General features: G+C 42.3%; 3 protein-coding genes across 5 annotated transcripts in view; 2 read left to right on the top strand and 1 right to left on the bottom strand.

Annotated features, from left to right (window-relative positions):
• The window catches only part of pdcd6 (programmed cell death 6), a 34,254-nt gene extending 30,536 nt beyond the window's left edge, over positions 1–3,718 (bottom strand). The window contains exon 1 of one of the 2 annotated variants that reach the window (XM_047349597.1): positions 3,698–3,718. Coding sequence is in view for 1 of the 2 variants with exons in the window: in XM_047349596.1 (XP_047205552.1) it covers positions 2,397–2,410 (14 nt within the window). In the remaining variant the exon portion in view is untranslated. Of the gene's footprint in view, positions 1–2,396; positions 2,426–3,697 lie in introns of those variants that run through there. The other variant, XM_047349596.1, reaches the window with a different exon arrangement.
• Positions 1–13,692, top strand: rec8b (REC8 meiotic recombination protein b). Of its 2 annotated transcripts, none has more exons than XM_047349591.1 (18): positions 1–190; positions 350–418; positions 1,608–1,750; positions 2,309–2,384; positions 2,698–2,815; positions 4,234–4,309; positions 6,945–7,015; positions 7,671–7,752; positions 8,097–8,157; positions 8,244–8,418; positions 8,757–8,891; positions 9,863–9,938; positions 10,990–11,144; positions 11,368–11,407; positions 11,521–11,596; positions 11,671–11,766; positions 13,192–13,298; positions 13,411–13,692. In XM_047349591.1, the coding sequence occupies exons 1-18, from the start codon at positions 135–137 to the stop codon at positions 13,491–13,493; spliced, it is 1,695 nt and encodes a 564-aa protein (XP_047205547.1). In that variant the 5' UTR covers positions 1–134; the 3' UTR covers positions 13,494–13,692. The 2 variants fall into 2 exon arrangements, with proteins under 2 accessions (XP_047205547.1, XP_047205550.1); XM_047349594.1 differs by having other exon boundaries at positions 2–190; positions 6,948–7,015.
• Positions 13,693–16,048: 2,356 nt separating this feature from the next.
• On the top strand, positions 16,049–18,713 carry si:ch211-196f5.2 (uncharacterized protein LOC556372 homolog). Its single transcript, XM_047350573.1, has 5 exons — positions 16,049–16,172; positions 16,273–16,489; positions 16,575–16,674; positions 16,760–16,889; positions 18,601–18,713. The coding sequence occupies exons 1-5, from the start codon at positions 16,049–16,051 to the stop codon at positions 18,696–18,698; spliced, it is 669 nt and encodes a 222-aa protein (XP_047206529.1). The 3' UTR covers positions 18,699–18,713.
• Positions 18,714–18,715: the final 2 nt, after the last annotated feature.

The raw sequence follows: 18,715 nt of genomic DNA, 5'->3' as shown, positions 1-18,715 counted from the left end.
CCTGTGAGCTGATTGGTCGGTAGTGATTTTGACGCGGGAAAGCTTCAGCGCGAATTAACAATTATCCCCTGAAAGCTATCTTCTGTAGGTACAATTCACAAACCTTTGGGGTTGTTTTTAGTTGGCAAATAAAAATGTTTTACTACCCAAATGTTCTCCAACGCCATACTGGGTGTTTTTCCACAATTTGGTAAGTCCAACGCCGACTTGTTAACTTGTAATGACAAAATAAAGGAGAAGAGATGAGCTAACCTAGCAGATAACAGAGGCTATTGATTTACTCGAAGTAAGACATAGCATCAGAGTTAGCTATTTAAAACTAAAATGGTAATTGTGTTTTGGCTATCAGGTTAGCAGCCACCGGAGGTATCCGGGTCACTCGCAGGGAGCTTCTCCGAGTCAATGTCAAGCGGACGTGGTAAGTGAGAAATCATTGCCTCCTGTTTATGGCTGTGTTGAGTCCTTGTTTTATATAAAGTTTATAAATGTTCATCAGCTATATATTGCTATTTTTTGTAATTAAATATACGAAAATCTTTTTAACTACTGTAAAAAAAAAAAAACATGACACATTTTACCCGAAGTTGTTTATATTTATGGCTAAAAAGGCCTCAGAAACCTTCAGCTGGCCTCTGTTTATTACTTACAATTTAAATTGAGTCAGACAACATGCTGACCAAAGCTTGCAACATTGAGCATAACAGCCAGAAATTAACGCCCAACAAAATGCAGCGTGTATAGTCAAACCAACCATCTAAAACAGCCTTGAAAAGGCATCCATGCCACCTCAACCTCTTGTTACAAGCAAAAGCGTTAGAGTATTTTATCAGAATTTTATAGGATATGTCAACACAAACTAGCACATTAGTGTTCAATTTGTAAAAGAAAGGAATACATGGTTTTCAAACATTTTATAAATAAAAATCTGAAAAGTGTGGCATGCTTTTATATTTAGTCCCCCTGGAGACATTTGGGTGTAGTTGGTTCCATACTGTGAACAATTTTCAAGCCTGAACACAATGTCTTAATTGGATTACAGTTTGCGTATCACCATCGGCATGGTGTCCTAAGAGTGACGTGTAGTGTTAGTTTTCTGTCACTGACAGCATTTTCCATGAAGGTAGTTTCATCTGACCAGAGCACCTTCCTCTAATTGTATGCTCTGTCCACTACATGGCTGGTGGTAAAATGTACACAGGGATTTTTGTGGATTTCTATCAACTCTATGGCTACTTTCTTACAAAGGCCAGATTTGTGAAGTGCACAACTGCCACTATTATTAATATTCTCAAACCTCTGAGGCCTTCACAGAACAGCTGGATTAATACTGAGATTAGATCATACACAAGTAGACTCTGGTAATCAGATTACCCCTGAAGAAACTGGGATTTATTTAGGAGTACTAAAGTAAAGGGGGCTAAAAACAGATGAATGCCACTCCTATCAGATGTTTAAAAGCCAGGTAACCTTAACCAATGATTGTGCTGGTCTATCACATCAAATCTAAATAAAATAAATTGAAGTGTGTGGTTGTATTATGGCGCAATGTGAAAAAAACTGAAGGCGTACAATGCTAATGCAAGGAGAGTTTTGTTAATCATTTACAGCAACGACATCTTGGACTATGTTCTGGGACAAGTTCCTCCTCTCCAGCCCAACCAGCCCAGGCCTCGCTTCTCCCTCTACTTGTCGTCTCAGCTGCAGTATGGCGTGGTCATCATCTACCACAAGCAGTGTGGCTTTTTGCTCGGTGAGATAACAAGGAGCGGGAACGTCTTATTCTGCATTGTCGACATTTGATGCACCATTATCTTTCATTGAATCGTGAGAAAATCGGGTTTTTGTAACCATCTTTGCCTTTCGAGATGCTCTTTTGGTGTGAAACACAATCAGTGCTGCCATCACACATCCTGACTCACCCTGATATAGTGGGATGCACAGGCTAGTATGGTGCTGATGATAGCAGTATCAGTCTCAGTTTACTCAGGCTGCAGTTACATGCTGACACCGATCCCGCATCCAACAAATGTGCAGTCACGCTGCTGATCGAAACAGTGAAACACACAACACAGAAAGACGAGCAGCAGGAGAAACAACAAGCACGGCCAGTGTTTATTGTTTAAAGTGTCATCTCATTTTAACCCGTCCGTACGATTGACAGGAGGGCGTTGGCGTCTTTAAAATGCTTATTCTGTTCATTTCTAAGTTTGAAGGCTTTATAATATGGATCAGTGGAAGCATGGAAGTTGTTAGATCTGTCAGCCTTTTTAAGCTGTAAACTCGTAACCCTCTTTTTGCGTTTTTTCAGAGGAGGTTCAGCAAACACTCGAACGTTGGCTTCGCTCTAAAAGACACATACAGATCGACCTGGCTGAATCTGACAGGTAAACACTCACCCAGCGAGGCTCATGGCCGTCACGGGAAGAGCCTGTTAGAGGAAATAAAGAGCAGACTGTAAGAAGGAGAATAGGTGTGTTTTACTGAAGTGGTGATGGAAGAACTGAGCTCCTCATGCAAGAGGCTTCATAAACATTTCAGAAGCAACAATATGGAACAGAGGCAGCATGTGAGCCTTAATGTCTGCCATGTAGATCTCATCCTTTTTATTTCCAAATGTTCTGCAGGTACGTTTTACACCGCATAGATACAAGACCTGCGGGATGAAAGTGGCTCATCTCTCTCTTTGTCCTCTGGCAGGATGGCTCTGGATGTTCCTGACGGCCTGAACATGATGGAAGAAGCTGAGGGAGCTCAGGACCCCTTCTTTGGTCTGATGGCACCCCACCAGCTGCCCAGCCCCTATAAAACAGTCCTGGTACGTTCATACACCACTGTCGTATGCTGTATTATGATACCTGGCTGTAGTGCAGCATATAAACTGAAGCTGCTCCGCATATTTGAAATGTTTAGTAAATGTTGGCAGGTTGAATGGAGGTGAGCGCTTTGTGTGAGGAGCGACAGTGGTCACATTTATGTAAAAGTATTCCCGCCCTTGAAATTGACCACATTTTGCCCTTCTATAACCTGAAACTTTGATATATTTTACTGGGATTTAATGGACCACCAGAAGGAAGGAAGTAAAAGGGAGGAAAAGGAAACTTAGTTTTTAAGCTTTTTTTCCAATTAAAAATCTGAAGAGTGTGGCGTGCCTTTTTCTCGAGCCCCATTTCTCTGATAGACCTAAATAAAATCCTGTGGAACCGCCTTTAGTAGTGACCATATTAGTAAGTAGAGTCTTGTGTGCCTTTTAATATAGAGGCTGGGGCTGAAGTGCACCTTCCAGCAAATGAACCACCTAAACATGAAGCCAGAACTACTCAGAATGGTTTAGATCGTGTCAGAACGGCCTAGTCAAAGTCAAGACTTAAACCCCAAAATTGATGTCCACAGACCCTATTCTGTCCAGTCTGACTGGGCTTTAGCTAGTTTTGCATTTTCTCCTTCCTCCTGGTGTGAAACACATTTAACCTGATTAGACATGTATGCTGCCTCCGTACCAAGCTCTTAAAACCTGAAACCAAGTCCAGAATGTTGTAAAAACTGCAGAAAAAAACAAGACATTTTGGTACAGATTGTAGTTTCTCCTGTCACTTTTATTTACTGTTTCTAAGCAGAGTCCAAACGTGGAGCTGAAATGCAAACAGGTTAACAACTCTGTAACGGCAACACGCTTAAATAACTCATAGAATATTCTTACGTTTTTGTTTCCTTGTCACCTTTTCGCACCGTTATTCCATGTCACCGTGCTGTTGTCTCCCTGAGGCATTGTTTTACTGCACCATGTGGCACACCCATAAAGCACAAGTCACTACTTTACTCAGTCTAAGGTGTAAAGGTGGCGGACACGGCTGAACTTTAACCATTTGGTCTGGTAATCTTTCTAGAAAAACAGCCACGAGTTCATTCAACAGCACAAGACATGACCTGTGTTTAACTTAAAGGAACCCCAAATTGTGAATAGAACCTTCTGTAGATTAGCTCTCAGGCTTTATGTTCAGGCGAAAACATCTGAGGTAAATCCAGACATCCAGTTCAGTTTCTGAGGATTTTTATTGGCCCAAACTTTTCAACTGAGGCGAAGTGTCTGGATTTCACCCGGGAAAATGTTTCCTTCTTCTTTAACACTAACTTCATGTTTAATTTGGTTGTTAAAGGGTAGATTTCAACACAGGTCCAAGAGAAGCTGCTTCTGCGTTTTATTTGTCACACAATGTTTTTTCTGTGTCCATGTAGGTGGGGTTAGAGGTTGAAGGTTTGGGTTTGGGTTTGCAGCACTCTGTGGTGCCCAGCCCCAACATCAAACCCAACGGTGAGTTTTAGTTGATCTTCTTTATCTCAGAAAATGTTCCTAAATAACAGGTGTTATTTAGGTGCAAAACCCTTAAATAATGCTAACTGGTGCATCTTTTTGTAGTTTATTCTTCGGTTTTTTTGAACTGGTTAGTTTCAAGGAAGTTTAAATTAGTAATCGTTTACTTCCTGTTTCTCTTGGGTGTGAATATGGCATCACACAGAGGTCCATTTCTTTTTCCCACCAGGCTGGACAGGGTAGTTTATCTGGGCACCATGTTCAGTAAGAAGGATGGCGAGGAAGATAAAGAAAACAATCAAACTCCTTGTTTTATAGAATTGCAACTATGAGGGTCATCATTGGGTCACCAAGTTTCTGTAACAACCACTAGAAACTGTTTTCTTATAAAGCAGTTGATTGGAAGCGATACCAAGACAAAACCTCGTCTGTCCTAAAATCACAAATGTGTGAAGTTTGGTAAAACGCACTGAGACTTTAACTGGAGCCCTGTGCTGTGGTCAGATGAGGCTAAGATTAATGGCAACAAGTATTCCAGCTGGGTCTACGATTAAACAAAGGATGAATACGTGGGGAAGCGCCTTTTAGGGGAGGTCATGTGATGCTGTTGGGCTGTTTCTCCTGCAGAGGCCCCGGGAAACTTAGTGGAGTGCCTGGCATCATGAAAACGTAGAAATACCGGGACATTTCAAATCAAAACCAGGTGGCTTCTGCTAGGTGGCTGAATATGGGTCTTCATTGAGTCTCTCAGCAGCACAATGATCCAAAACATAAGACCAGATCAACACAGATATGGTTAACCAGAGACTACATCTATATTTCTCCTTGGTCAACTCCACCTCTAGACCTAAATCTTAGACTGAAGAGAAAAGAGCTGATGTAGAGGAATGGTGCAAACATGGATTGTCAAAGATCCTTCTGTCTATGTTCAAATTGTAACTAACAAAGAAGAAGATTCAGCGTTGTCTCTTTGGCAAGAGCGGCTTTTGTATAAAGTAAAAACAGCAGAAATTATGTAAAAAACATAATTTCCTAATAGGGGATTTTTGCTCCCTGCTGAATACTCAAATTAAATGCTGTTTTTTTCAGCTGCTGCAATAAAGGAGGAATTTATTTTAATTTGTAGAGGGCTGTGTATGCTTTAGATGAGATATAACTCATACTATTACAGCGGTGCAGTGCTTGTAGTAATATACTTAGTGTTTGGTCCGTTAATGAGACATATCCTGTCAACATACAGGGGTTGGACAATGAAACTGAAACACCTGTCATTTTAGTGTGGGAGGTTTCATGGTTAAATTGGACCAGCCTGGTAGCCAGTCTTCATTGATTGCACATTGCACCAGTAAGAGCAGAGTGTGAAGGTTCAATTAGCAGGGTAAGAGCACAGTTTTGCTCAAAATATTGAAATGCACACAACATTATGGGTGACATACCAGAGTTCAAAAGAGGACAAATTGTTGGTGCACGTCTTGCTGGTGCATCTGTGACCAAGACAGCAAGTCTTTGTGATGTATCAAGAGCCACGGTATCCAGGGTAATGTCAGCATACCACCAAGAAGGACGAACCACATCCAACAGGATTAACTGCGGACGCAAGAGGAAGCTGTCTGAAAGGGATGTTCGGGTGCTAACCCGGATTGTATCCAAAAAACATAAAAGCACGGCTGCCCAAATCACGGCAGAATTAACTGTGCACCTCAACTCTCCTGTTTCCACCAGAACTGTCCGTCGGGAGCTCCACAGGGTCAATATACACGGCCGGGCTGCTATAGTCAAACCTTTGGTCAATCATGCCAATGCCAAACGTCGGTTTCAATGGTGCATGGAGCAAAAATCTTGGACTGTGGACAATGTGAAACATGTATTGTTCTCTGATGAGTCCACCTTTACTGTTTTCCCCACATCCGGGAGAGTTACGGTGTGGAGAAGCCTCGAAGAAGTGCACCACCCAGACTGTTGCATACCCAGAGTGAAGCATGGGGGTGGATCAGTGATGGTTTGGGCTGCCATATCATGGCATTCCCTTGGCCCAATACTTGTGCTAGATGGGCGCGTCACTGCCAAGGACTACTGAACCATTCTTGAGGACCATGTGCATCCAGTGGTTCAAACATTGTATCCTGAAGGTGGTGTCGTGTATCAGGATGACAATGCACCAATACACACAGCAAGACTGGTGAAATATTGGTTTGATGAACATGAAAGTGAAGTTGAACATCTCCCATGGCCTGCACAGTCACCAGATCTAAATATTAATGAGACACTTTGGGGTGTTTTGGAGGAGCGAGTCAGGAAACGTTTTCCTCCACCAGTATCACGTAGTGACCTGGCCACTATCCTGCAAGAAGAACGGCTTAAAATCCCTCTGACCACTGTGCAGGACTTGTATATGTCATTCCCAAGACGAATTGACGCTGTATTGGCCGCAAAAGGAGGCCCTACACCATACTAATAAATTATTGTGGTCTAAAACCAGGTGTTTCAGTTTCATTGTTCAACCCCTGTATAATCTTACAGCCACCCGTATCTCTTGTCTCAGCCTGAACTAATATAAGCATCAGCCTCCTCCCGGCTGACAGCCTTGTTTTGTTTCAAACCTTTCTGGCCCCTCATTGGTCTGTTTGTCCTCCAGCAGGTTTCAGCTCGCCTCCGGCTGCCATCACGCTAACAGAGAAGGAGCAGTTTGTCATCAGCACTGCTGAGGTAAACTCTCTGTCAGGGTTCGGCTTCGGGAACACCTTCAGCCAGTAATTTTTAAAGACAGCAGACATCCCGATGAATTACTGAGCTGGGATGTCTGCCATGTGCGCCCAGCGTCTCTTATAGATGTTATCCCCGCCAGCCTTACGCTGCGTGACAAGGAACAGCCATCGCAACCCGGTTATGTTCAGTCCAGGACATTATGATCAACGTTGTGTGCGTGTTCTGCAGTGAAATTGATGGCAAACCTTAAATACATCTTGTGTATTAGTTTGACCTCTCTGCAGTGCTTAAGAGCAGGCAGATCTGTATGCGTTGATTAACAGGCCGCAGATGTGACTGAAGTCTCACTGCAGTGGTACCTTCTACACAGCCTCCTCATTCTGTCACTCAGAGACAGAGACGGCTCCTCAGCTGATGAAGTCCATTTGGTCTTGATGAGATCTGACTTAATTAAATCAGGCTGCACTCAAACAGACATGTTGTTCCCGTTTCTGCTCACCCGGCTCCCAGCTGCCGGTCCTAAAGCTTTATCTTTGCCCTCCAGGCATCATAAGGTAATATATTTACGTTGTTTATCTTTAGCTGCTTGTTGCTCACATTTTTGCCTTCTGTGATCATTCTTCTTTTTTTTCACCATTTTTGGTTTCTCTGGCAGGATTTTGAGGGAGCGGACCTTCCTGAAGTCACAGCCAGAGAAATTCAGCTGTTGATGGATCAACCTGATCACTTCAGAAGAGGTGAAGGTTATAGATCCCCCCAGATGTTTCTGGTTGGTGTCTAATAGTTCAGAAATGTGTAGCTACTGTAACTGCAAAAAAAAAACAATTATTCAGACTGATTCTGATTCAGAAAACTGCTCCATTTTGGGTAAAGCTGACCTGCTTTTAGACCAGGTGTTGCCAAACAGAGAGACACCAAACGTTGCCTGGAAAAATGAATCAACCAATAATACTATGAAATCTTAAAAAAATCTTACCTGTAACCTGCATAGTGAGCCAGTGAAGCAGTATCATTCCTGCTGTAATATGTTTCATTTTGATGATTTTTCTTCTGCTTTTTGTGAATGTGTGTTTAATAACAGTGGAGGAGGAGGAGACTGAGGAGAAGACCAGGGATCGAACGCTCTCTTCCTTTGGCAACCAGTGAGCCTTGCAGCTTTTAAACCTGAAGAACAATGGTTGTATCTTAATGTCATCTCCTGTGATCATGTGTGCGTTACTGCGTCCAGGCCGAAGGAGACGACGCTCGGACCAGAGCAGGACAGCATGCGGCTCCTGGAAGAGGAGACGGGGGAGCCTGTGGAGGTTCCTCTGGCAGCCGTGGCCCCTGAGATGACACCGGAGCACGTCGCGATGCCTTCGGAGATTGTCGGAGACAGAGCTACAGAGAGCCTCTGTGAGGAGGTCAGACACGATACGGGGCTCACTGCTCCGCATTATGAAGATGCACCGTTGTTAACAGAGACATTCGCTCCACTTCATCACATAAACACATCTTTAACTGTCTGAATGGAAAATAAAAAACAATAGATCCACCTTTACTCCATTTAGTCATTACATAACTAAAACTAACAGCATGAAGTTCCATGAGGCAGGAAACAGTGACAGAGGCACAGCTGATGACGCATGAACAAATCCTTTGTGTTTGAAGGAAACAATTGGCAGCGTGTAAGGGCGCGTCAGCATGTGCTGCTGTTATAATGTCATTAGCTCTCTGAGTGTGTTGTTCATTCTGCCGTCAGATGGTGGATCCTCCTCTGAGGAAGCACAGCAGGCGACGCCGGCGCCAGCTGGTCTTTGTGGACCCTGAGGTCCAGATCTCAGACGAAGCCATGCAGAAGCAGATTGAAGATCCACAGACCGAAACTCTGAATATGGTACACAACATTAGTATCACTATACAAGTCACTGGACTTGTTTAACGAAAAACACTGTTTAAGGGTTCCAGTCAGGAATGTATGGAACGGGATTTTATCATTTTCCAAGTCTGGATACATTTGGGAAAACATTTGCATTGAAAAATGTTTTATTCCCGGCTACAAGGTTTCTGCATTGATTAATATTTAGCTGACACCCTTCATCTTTAACTCAAGTTTTAGTTCAGTCTGTTGAAAGTTTTAGTTTATGAACTACTGGCAGAACCTACAGATAAACAGAACCTCTTAGGTCAGGGTTAAACTGGATCTGTGGTACATGCCACAGAAATACGCCACAGTTGACGCTGCAGGCTGTTGATCATAAAATCACAGATTTTATTTCAAAGAATCTTCATTTGGCGTAAAATTATTCTGCCTAGATTTGACAAGTCGGAATGTTATACATTTTAAATAGAGGCAATATAAGTAGATCTGGATGCCAACAAAACACAGTAAAATTGCCCTTTCCTTAACTGCCCAATCAGTTTCATGATTTGTGGAACATGCAGAACCCCAGCTAGGTAAATGTTTTGACCTCAAATACCCAGAATGTTATAAAAAAAAATGTCAGAAAATCTAGAAATCAGAGTCTGTAAATGTATTTGTAGGAATCCATACCAGCGGCTGCATGTATAAACAATAACGCACCCTCTGAGATACGCACAGTTCACTGACTTATTGAATTTTCAGCCGCTGCTCCACTGTTGTCGGGGTCTAAGTGTCGATTCACCAGGGTTGACTGCAGCTCTTGATTTCTTTTCTTTGCCTATAAACCCTCTGGAGTAGAGCTCATTGATTTTCTTGTATCTTTCTTCTTCTTCTGCTCTTCAAATTCATTTGAGGAGCCATTTTCTCTGTTCAAACCAAACAAAGTAATGTTCTGCAGCATCCATCCTAGTACCATGCAGATAATGTCCTGTTCTTTCTGTCAGATGGAGGTGTTGCTGGACGTCCCCGCACTGACCAAGAGGGCCTCTCCCGCTCAGCTCTTCAACGCCCCCTGTGGATGTCAGTAACAAGATCCGCCCATCTCCCCATTCAAAATACATAACTAACTAACATTGCTGGACAGTAAGTTTTTCACTTGTAATCCAAAAGAAATAAAAAATAAAAATACATCAACATAGTTTATTTAATGAAAGAGACGCACAAGTCAAACCAATGCAGCCAAAAAGATTTCGAAGTGACCTAGTCAAAGTTCAGACGTAAAATTGATTCAGATATTGTGGCATGACAAACCATTAAGAATTCAAAACCCTCCAGTGTGACTAAATTTAAGACGTTCCACCTTAAACGAGTGAGCCAACACTCTTCCACATCAATGTAAAAGACTCATCGCCAACGTGTGGCTCAACTAGCGTTTAGGGTTAGGATGCAGTAACTTTTTCACATCATTATTCAAGAGCTGCGTTTTTGAATTTACTCTGGCTATCTTTAATGTTAATATTCGTTCGTATGATCTGAAACATCCAAGCGTCTACAGATCAGAAGACCTGCGAAGAGCCTCTGTATTTTTGCATTTTACAAATAAATCAGATGAACTGGAGCATGTTAGTTGAATTATATATGTAATAAATGATAAACATTTAAAATGTGATAAATTGAACATGTAAATAATAATAGCACTTGTGGCACTTTTGGTTCTTTATGTCCAACTGGAAGAAAATATGCCTACGCCCGTCGTCTGCAATGACAAGACTCCGTATCTGCTCCTAAAAACGGTCGAACAAATGCCTGTGGCGGTAACAGGTGGAACAATTGATTTGCATATGAATAGCTTCCCTAGATTTGTCCTAGATTTATTTGAACAACCAGGTTAGTCTTAAAATAGCTCCACAAACCTTGCAAAGAGCTCAATCATGGAGCTGCTTTTAAAAAACGATGGGAAGTGAATCAGAAAACTCACAGAATGCTGTTGCTCCAACATGTGCATCTGCAACAAACAACTTGAGTCTTTATCGTTTAAAAGCTCATTTCTCCGGGATGTAAACTGTCGGACGTCAGCTCTGGTGGAGACAACAGATTATCCATCATAACCTGCCTTCTGACCCCTCTGCAGCTCTCCTCCACCCCAGTCTCCTGTCGCTATGGAAACAGCAGGCCTCGACCCCCGTCCTGAGTGAGAGCGGGGCGTTGCACAGAGCAGAAGAGTCAGAGCAGGACATGGAAATTCTGCGGATGGAAAAGAAGCGGAGGCACTCGCGCATGAAGGAGGTTGGTCGGATATTTTTAGAGGAGCGGAGGAGAGCTCAGCTGGTGAAGGATGGAGAGCTGTGGGAATTAGCCAACACTCCTATTAAACCACGCTTGTTTCTTAAAAGTCTTTGTGGGTTGTGTTGAGTTTTTCGTTAAGAACGTAGCCAGCTTATGCCGCCTCCTAACTGAGCATGCTCAGCTCCTTTATACCTGATGAATCAGTGCCTGTCTTTCGTCACAGATGAGCAGCGTATCGGGACTTGAAACCACGGAGGGTTCATGTGAGTACTCTGTCTGCCTGCCACACAAACATTACTTTCCAGTTCAGGATTGGGCAGCGCAATAAACAGATCACCATTCACATTAATCATCGTGCGCGTTTGTGTGCAAACAGCTGTGTTAGATGTGATGCTGGACATGTCCAAAGAAGATCGGTCTGGAAGCGATGTGATGACTCCTGTCAGCAGATGGTGGGTTTCTGATGAACTGACAGACCGCTAGATGAACAAGACACGTCATTGAGTTTGTTTGTGTGTGTCTTCAGGTCTCCACACGAGGACGTCCAGCCACCGATGGAGTCTATAGCCGAGGAAAACATGGAGATACCCGAGGCCCAGACTGACACAGAGAACATGTTGAGGTGCTTGGTTATCCAGTGCGAGTAGAAAGCACACCAATGCACGCATGCAGTGAACCAGGATGTTTCTCCACATCAACATAAGGAAACGTTGATGTTTTGCATGTTAATTACAGAGCCTTGAAAAAGTATTTACACCCCCTCACATTACAACCACAAGTATGAAATATTTTTTTTAGGACTTACGTTACCAGCTTTGAACATCTAGAGACAATTATTTGCACATTCTTCTTTGCCCAGTAGCTGAATGGAGACCATCTGTAAACATCATTTATTCCTCCCACAGTTTCTCATATAGGACCTGTGCTCTAGCCTCGAGTCTCTTGCTGCCTCCTGCAGGTTTTCCTCCAGGATTACCATTTATCAACTCTGACAAGCCTTCCCGCAGCATGATGCTGCCACCACCAAGTTTCAGCATGTGTCCAGGGTGATCGGCAGTGTTAAATTTCCCATCACACATAACATTTTAAATGTAGGCCAAAAAGTTCAGGTTTAGTCTCGTGATTATAGCACCTTTTTCCACATGTGGACACCACAGAGCTTATGGCAAGCTGCAAATCGGGCTTCAACAACAGCTTTTGGCACTCCTCCATAAAGGCCAGATTTGTTTTCCCATAAACATATTTTCTCAACTGAGCTGTGGATCTCTGCAGCTCCTCCAGTTACCATGGGCCTCTTGGCTGCTTCACTGATTAAACCTCTCCAGGTCAGTTTAGGTGGATGGCCATGTCAAAGTAGGTTAGCAGATGTGCCAGACTCTTTCCATTTTTAGATAGTGAATTGAGCAGAGCTCTGGGAGATCTTCAAAGCTTGGGATGTTGTTTTATATCCTATAATCTTTCTTTGAACTTCTCCACTGACATGTTTCCTGTGTTCTTTGGTCTTTATGATGCCTGTTTGCTAATGTTTTCTGACAAACCTTCACAGAGCAGCTGGCTCCATACCAAGATGAAAGGACACACCTTCCACTTTACGATGTATGAGTTACTTTGTGTTGGTCTATCAAGTTCAAACCCAATAAAGTAAAATACATCGAGGTTTGTGGTTGTAATGTGACTGTGGAAATGTTTGAGGGGTGTAAATACTTTTACGATGTACTTTACCAGCTTTCAAGGTATGAGTGTGAAACAAATCATCCAGGGTTGAGCGTATGTCTAACTACATGGAATATTAGTTGTTTAATAAAGCTGAGATGGTCCGTGTGAGTCTCAGCATACGTCTGTATGTGACATTTTGATGGTATTTGCTTTGGTGATTCTCTTAAAAATCTAGTATTTAGAGCGATAGTGTTGGCTTCAGTGTTCCAGCATTGTTAAAACATAATTCTAATTGCTTGCTGTGAGTCTATTTATTTAATGGTCAGATCTTTCAGGAATTTCATTCCTACTGCGTGCTCATCAGTCTTGTTACCTGCATGTTTATTTCCAGCTGGATCACCTCCACCCTGCAGAGACTCGGTGAGGTCACCTTTGACTCTTTGCTGCCCCCAGAGGCTGACCGCTTTACTGCAGCTCACACTCTTGACAAACTGCTGGGTGAGGAAATCTGCTGTTCCGTAACATCCAGTACAAAGTGTCTTAGTTCCTGAGTAGTGACAATCAACAAACTGATGATTTAAAGTTCATCTGTAATCATTTCCTTCTGCAGAGCTGCTGTCAGATAAACAAGTGACTGCCTGCCAGACTGAGCCCTACAGAAGCATCACCATCAGTCTGAATCAGTCTCGCTAGAAAATTTCATGTTTTATCTTTTCACTTTTTTATTAACAAGAGATAATCTGTTGCAGCAGTTTGTGCTTTGTATACACTTTTTAAAAATAGAATGAAATTAGCCATTTCAGTTTTTAATGTGTTCATATGTTTTAATAAAAATGTGTTGTTGGTGTTACATATTGTTTGTTTTCAAGCTTTTTAAAAGATTTTAGTGTATTAAATGTTTTAAAGCAAAGCTTTGATTGTATCATTTGTTTTTTAAGCAGAATCAGCTTTATTTGCCAGGGTTGTGCACACAAGTACTTCAGTACCACTTTGTTCCCAACGAAGACATCGTACCTATATATATATATATATATATATAATGTTTATGTGTGGTGTTTTTACAAATGATAAAGACATGGCTGAATGATCAGGGCACTCTGAAGGGTTCATCAGAGAGACGCCGACCTGAAGGTAAAAATCAAAACCGTTTGTGTGCTGGATGTGTGGGGTCTGCAGAGCTGTTAGCTTCAATAAAATGCTAATTGACTTTTTCTTAAACAAAAAAAGTCCAGCGTTGCTTTTTAAAAAAGTGTATCTGTAAGCGCCCGGCCATATCAGACAGTTCTTCATATATTGGTGTAAATATAATGAGCACAAAACTCTGTTCTTGGGTTTCCGAACCTAAAAACTGTCAGTATGGTTGTGATTTTAATACCATTGGTTCAATAAAATCAATAATTATATCTGCATTTACATTTCAAAAATTGATTAAAGACAATTCATATGTTCTATTTAACCTAAAATGACTGGTTTAGTGAGGCAGCTTGTTTGATAAGTTTTATTTTTAAGAGCATACTTTTTATTGCCCTTGCATAAACACTGATTAAATGTTGAATCTATATCTACTGGTTAGAAGCATAATGATGCTGGAATTTGCAGGAGTTTAACCTACAACCTCATGCCTGAATATTTGCACTGATGAAGAGTTTCCATGTTAAATAAACTGGGCACCAATGCTGTATGTTTGTGGCACCTCGGTGCAACTGAAGCCTGAGCTGAGGTCAGTCCTGCAGTCAGAGAGCAGAAATACATCCAGAGATTTACATCAGCTCGCTGGAATGATGATGTGTTTGAACACTTTTGGTAATAGCAGGCTACAGTTCTCTGCCAGAAAATCCTCCTTCCAGCTGTTACGATATGTTTTTATGCAAACATACAGCTTCCTATAGCTGTAGTTCTGTAAATGTGCATCAAGAAGTAGACTACTTCCTTGTAGAAAAGCCAGATATTACCATAGGTTGTATGTGTCGAAGTTGTCAGCGTGATGTCACAATGTTTACAGACACTGGACAGTGCTGGGAAGGCAGGGTCACAGTCCGGTTAGGGATGCAGGTGGAAAAACTGCTGTTTGTATGTCAACATTAGTTGTTGCGCATGAATTCTGAGTGAACATATACGGGGTTCATACGCACTCTGAAAAAGTATGGAATTTCACAGCGCTGGCAGCCCCCAGGGGTGTGTTCTCATCTCACTTGTCTTCTCCTTTTTGTGCATAAATGACTCCACCTCAGCCAAGTTGTCCGTGAAACTCTTGAAGTCTGCAGATGACACCACTGTCAATTATCTGATCCAGGACCCTGACAAGTCTGTTCTGTGTTCGTCCTTAGTTTTAGGTTTGGTTTTAGCCACAAATCAGGACAGTTCCAAACTACAATGGACAGTTAGGACGGACCTTCCCTCCATCCAGGATTTGGACGGGTCTAGGATAAGGAAAAGGGAAGCTAACAACCACACACACATCCTAGGCACAAACAGTTTAGACTTTTAACTGTTGTCTAAATGTTATATTCCTCCATGTTAATCCACCCATCCATTTATATATCCATCCTTTAATGCCATACATCCATTTGTTTATCTTACCACTATCCATATAATTGAACATGCAATTGTCCACCTAGACAATGGTTTGTTTTGTCTATCCATCTATCTATCAGATTCATTATCTGATTGTCCAGCCATCAATTGACTTTTGTATTTACCCTTTGACATTTGGCTACAGAAGCCTGAGGAATTTAGAAGTTCAAGCCTGAAAAAGTAGGTACATTGCATTTCTCAACTCATGTTGCACATGCAACTTACAAAAAGAAGGTGGAACGTTTTATTTTTTCCAAAAGCGGAGAATGTGGCGGTGCTATGAGAGGCTCATACACCAACCTAGCGTTCACCTCAGCAGAAATAACCAGAGGTCACAAATGGACGAGCAGAGGTCGAGATGAGACGGCATTTCATTACACACTGTCATAAATCTGTCGTCCATACTCGACCTAAGGTCAGATGTTAGCTTTTTAATGTTTCATGTCAGCTTACATGTTCATCCAAAATATATTAATCATGTAGCTGGAAGCATTTACACTTTGACTGAAGATACTTAAAAAACCTCTCCTGCCTATATCATTGTGAGTATAAACACAAACTCCAACCATCTGTCAGTCAGCTCTCTGACAGTCTAATAAACCTGACACCTGAGCGACACATAACACACATTCTCACTGGCTGCTTATATCAGCCAGGGCAGAGCTCAGGTCTGCATGAATATACAGTTCCTAGAGGCAGAGCTCGGAATCATCACCCCACTGGGAGGAGGTGGAGAGCGCACCCAGCTGGTATCTGCATCAGCACAGGCCAGGAATAAAGAACAGCTGGAGACAGGAGGTGCAGACAGGGAGCATCGGTCGTACTGATAAGAGTCCCTAAGCAAAGAGGGTGCAGCGCATTGTTTGAGGAACAGAACAGTGATTCAAGCTGGCAGCAGACAAAAAGCAGGCCTTGTTGGAGGAGGGAGAGGCCGATGGAAGACGAGGCAAGCCAACAGGCGGGAAGCTCCACGAGCCAAAAGGTTTGATGGTGCGCGTTGAGGTGGAGCAGGAGATCCCCATGTCGGTGGCACTGCCCATTGAGCTGCGGCCTGATGCTGCTCACCAAGCCTTTCCTTTCCTGGAGACCACGCTGGCGGATCTGGGCATCCAAGAGTGAGTTCACAATGTCAGATGAAGTGTCCCTTGTAGTGTTTCCTAAAGGTAGAGTTTTATCAAGTGTTTGGTTATGTTTGTCCAGGTCAGACGTGAAGGAGAGGGTCGTGTGGGTCGATACCAAGAAGACGCAGGTGAAAAACAAAACAGGGAAGCTGAAGGAGAAAGAAACTACCATCTTGGAGGCATGAGACAATTCACTGTGAAGGTGCATGAAGAACAGGCGGACGTATTGAGGGAAGCCATAACACTGTTTTCATGTTGCTTTAGGTGCGAGTGAAAGCCAAGAAGCCCGGAGACAAACAGCTCCAGGAAGTTCTGTACAGCACAGAGGCTCACACTGACCGCTCCTTCTGCCGGACTGGGATGGACATTCAGCCCTGGAAGCAGAGCTATGCAGGTCTGTACAGTTTATACTAGGCAAAGGAGAAAATAAACATTATCCAAGGTCCTAGTTATATTCCAGCTACTGTTACAGTAAAAACAGCTTATCCGTGTAAACATCTGGACTTCACATGTTCCAAAGAGAGGGAGGAAATAAATCCACCGTGTCCCAGAACTCACACAGCCACTCAAATAACAGAAAGCCAGATTGATACAGATCACAGTGATGTGCTAAAGTCTTATAGGGTGGAGAAAGATCATACCAAACCTCTAGTCAGAGTCATTGGAACACGGCAAGTCATTTAAAACTATGGCTATTTGGTTTCAATGTAAATCAGTTATTAAAATTCTTTAAAATAAAGTTATGTAAAGATACCACAAACTACTTCAAAACAGCTACTTTTAATTCCTTTTAGGAGGTTTACATAGTCAGTGTTGACCTTGTTCTATTGACCATGAGACAAACACAGCGCCTTGCTAGACTATTCACTTCCTCTGAGGCTGCACTGCTTTTTCTCTCACATTTTCTGCAATAGACCAAACAACCAACACAAAGCAGTGACTGATTGTGAAGAGGAAGAAAAAAAAAACTAGATCTTTCCTAATAAAATTGTGAATGTACAGTTGTATTCAGCCCCCTTTAACCTGGTAGGCCTAAATTAAAGTCAATGCAACCAATAACCTTTAGAAGTCACCTACCTGGTAAACAGACTCCATCGGAGCCTAATGTAATCTTAGTATAAATCCAGCTGGTCTGTGAAGGCCTCAGAGGTTAGAAAACGGTTGTGAACAAACAGCGTTGTAAACCTGCCAAGACACTGCTGGGACGCATTACTCAGAGAGCACCAGGGTTACCCTGGAGGAGCTGCAGTGATCCAGAACTCAGGTTTTAGACAGGACAGCTATTAGTTGGGTGCTCCAGATATCGGGCCTTAATGGATGACTGGCAAGAAAAAAAGCCATAAGAGGTGCTGTTTAAAGTTTGATACAAGCTGTGTAGGGGATACAGCAAAACAGTAAGACGGTGCTCTGGTCAGATGAGACGTTTGATTGCATGTAGGCAAAAAAAAATTGTTTGCATGCAAAACACTATGTGCAGAGAAAAAGTAACAACAAATCACCCCGAACGCCTCATTTTAACAGTAAAATAAACCAATAAGGAATAAAGTTCTAATGAGGCTCGTCAGACTAAAAGCACCTTTTGAAAATAACCTTTCAGCAGCTGTTGAACGTAATTCTCAGTAAGCCAACATTTTCATTAAATGTTTTATTGGTCTGATGTCATTTTCTAATCTTGAGTGTCTTATTAGCTGGAAGCGGAAAATTATCAGAATTAACAGAAACAAAGGCTTGAAAATCTCAATCTGTGTGTAATTCATCTATATAAGGTTTCACTTTCTGAATTGATTTTCTGGAGTTAATGGACTTTTCAGCAATATTCTACTTTATTGAACATGACTGTAAAGTGTTGGCAGCATCATGCTTTGGGAATGCCTTTCTGTTGTCAACAGGGACTAGGAAACCTGTTGGAGACTTGAGATTAAGCCAATTACAACGTTGTTAGGATAACCAATGATCCAGATCTAAACCCATTTCATAATTCTGTACAATAATAAAGTTTGTATGTTGAAACATAAAATCAAAAATATCAAGAAGTCTAAAAACGTTTGCAAGAGGTTTTAAAGATGTGTGCGTGCTTTTAAAAATACTGTTTCTGTTTGCATTAGGGAAGAACCGACTGAACCCCGTGGAGATGACTATGGCGTTAGACCTGGAAAACCGGCAGCCTGGGAATAACGAGGCTCAGGATCAGCGAGACATCTGATGCTAGACTGGACAACC

The sequence above is a fragment of the Girardinichthys multiradiatus genome, chromosome 21 (assembly GCF_021462225.1).
Source record: "Girardinichthys multiradiatus isolate DD_20200921_A chromosome 21, DD_fGirMul_XY1, whole genome shotgun sequence".
Classification (NCBI taxonomy): Eukaryota; Metazoa; Chordata; class Actinopteri; order Cyprinodontiformes; family Goodeidae; genus Girardinichthys; species Girardinichthys multiradiatus.
This window is presented reverse-complemented; position numbering and strand designations above follow the sequence as displayed.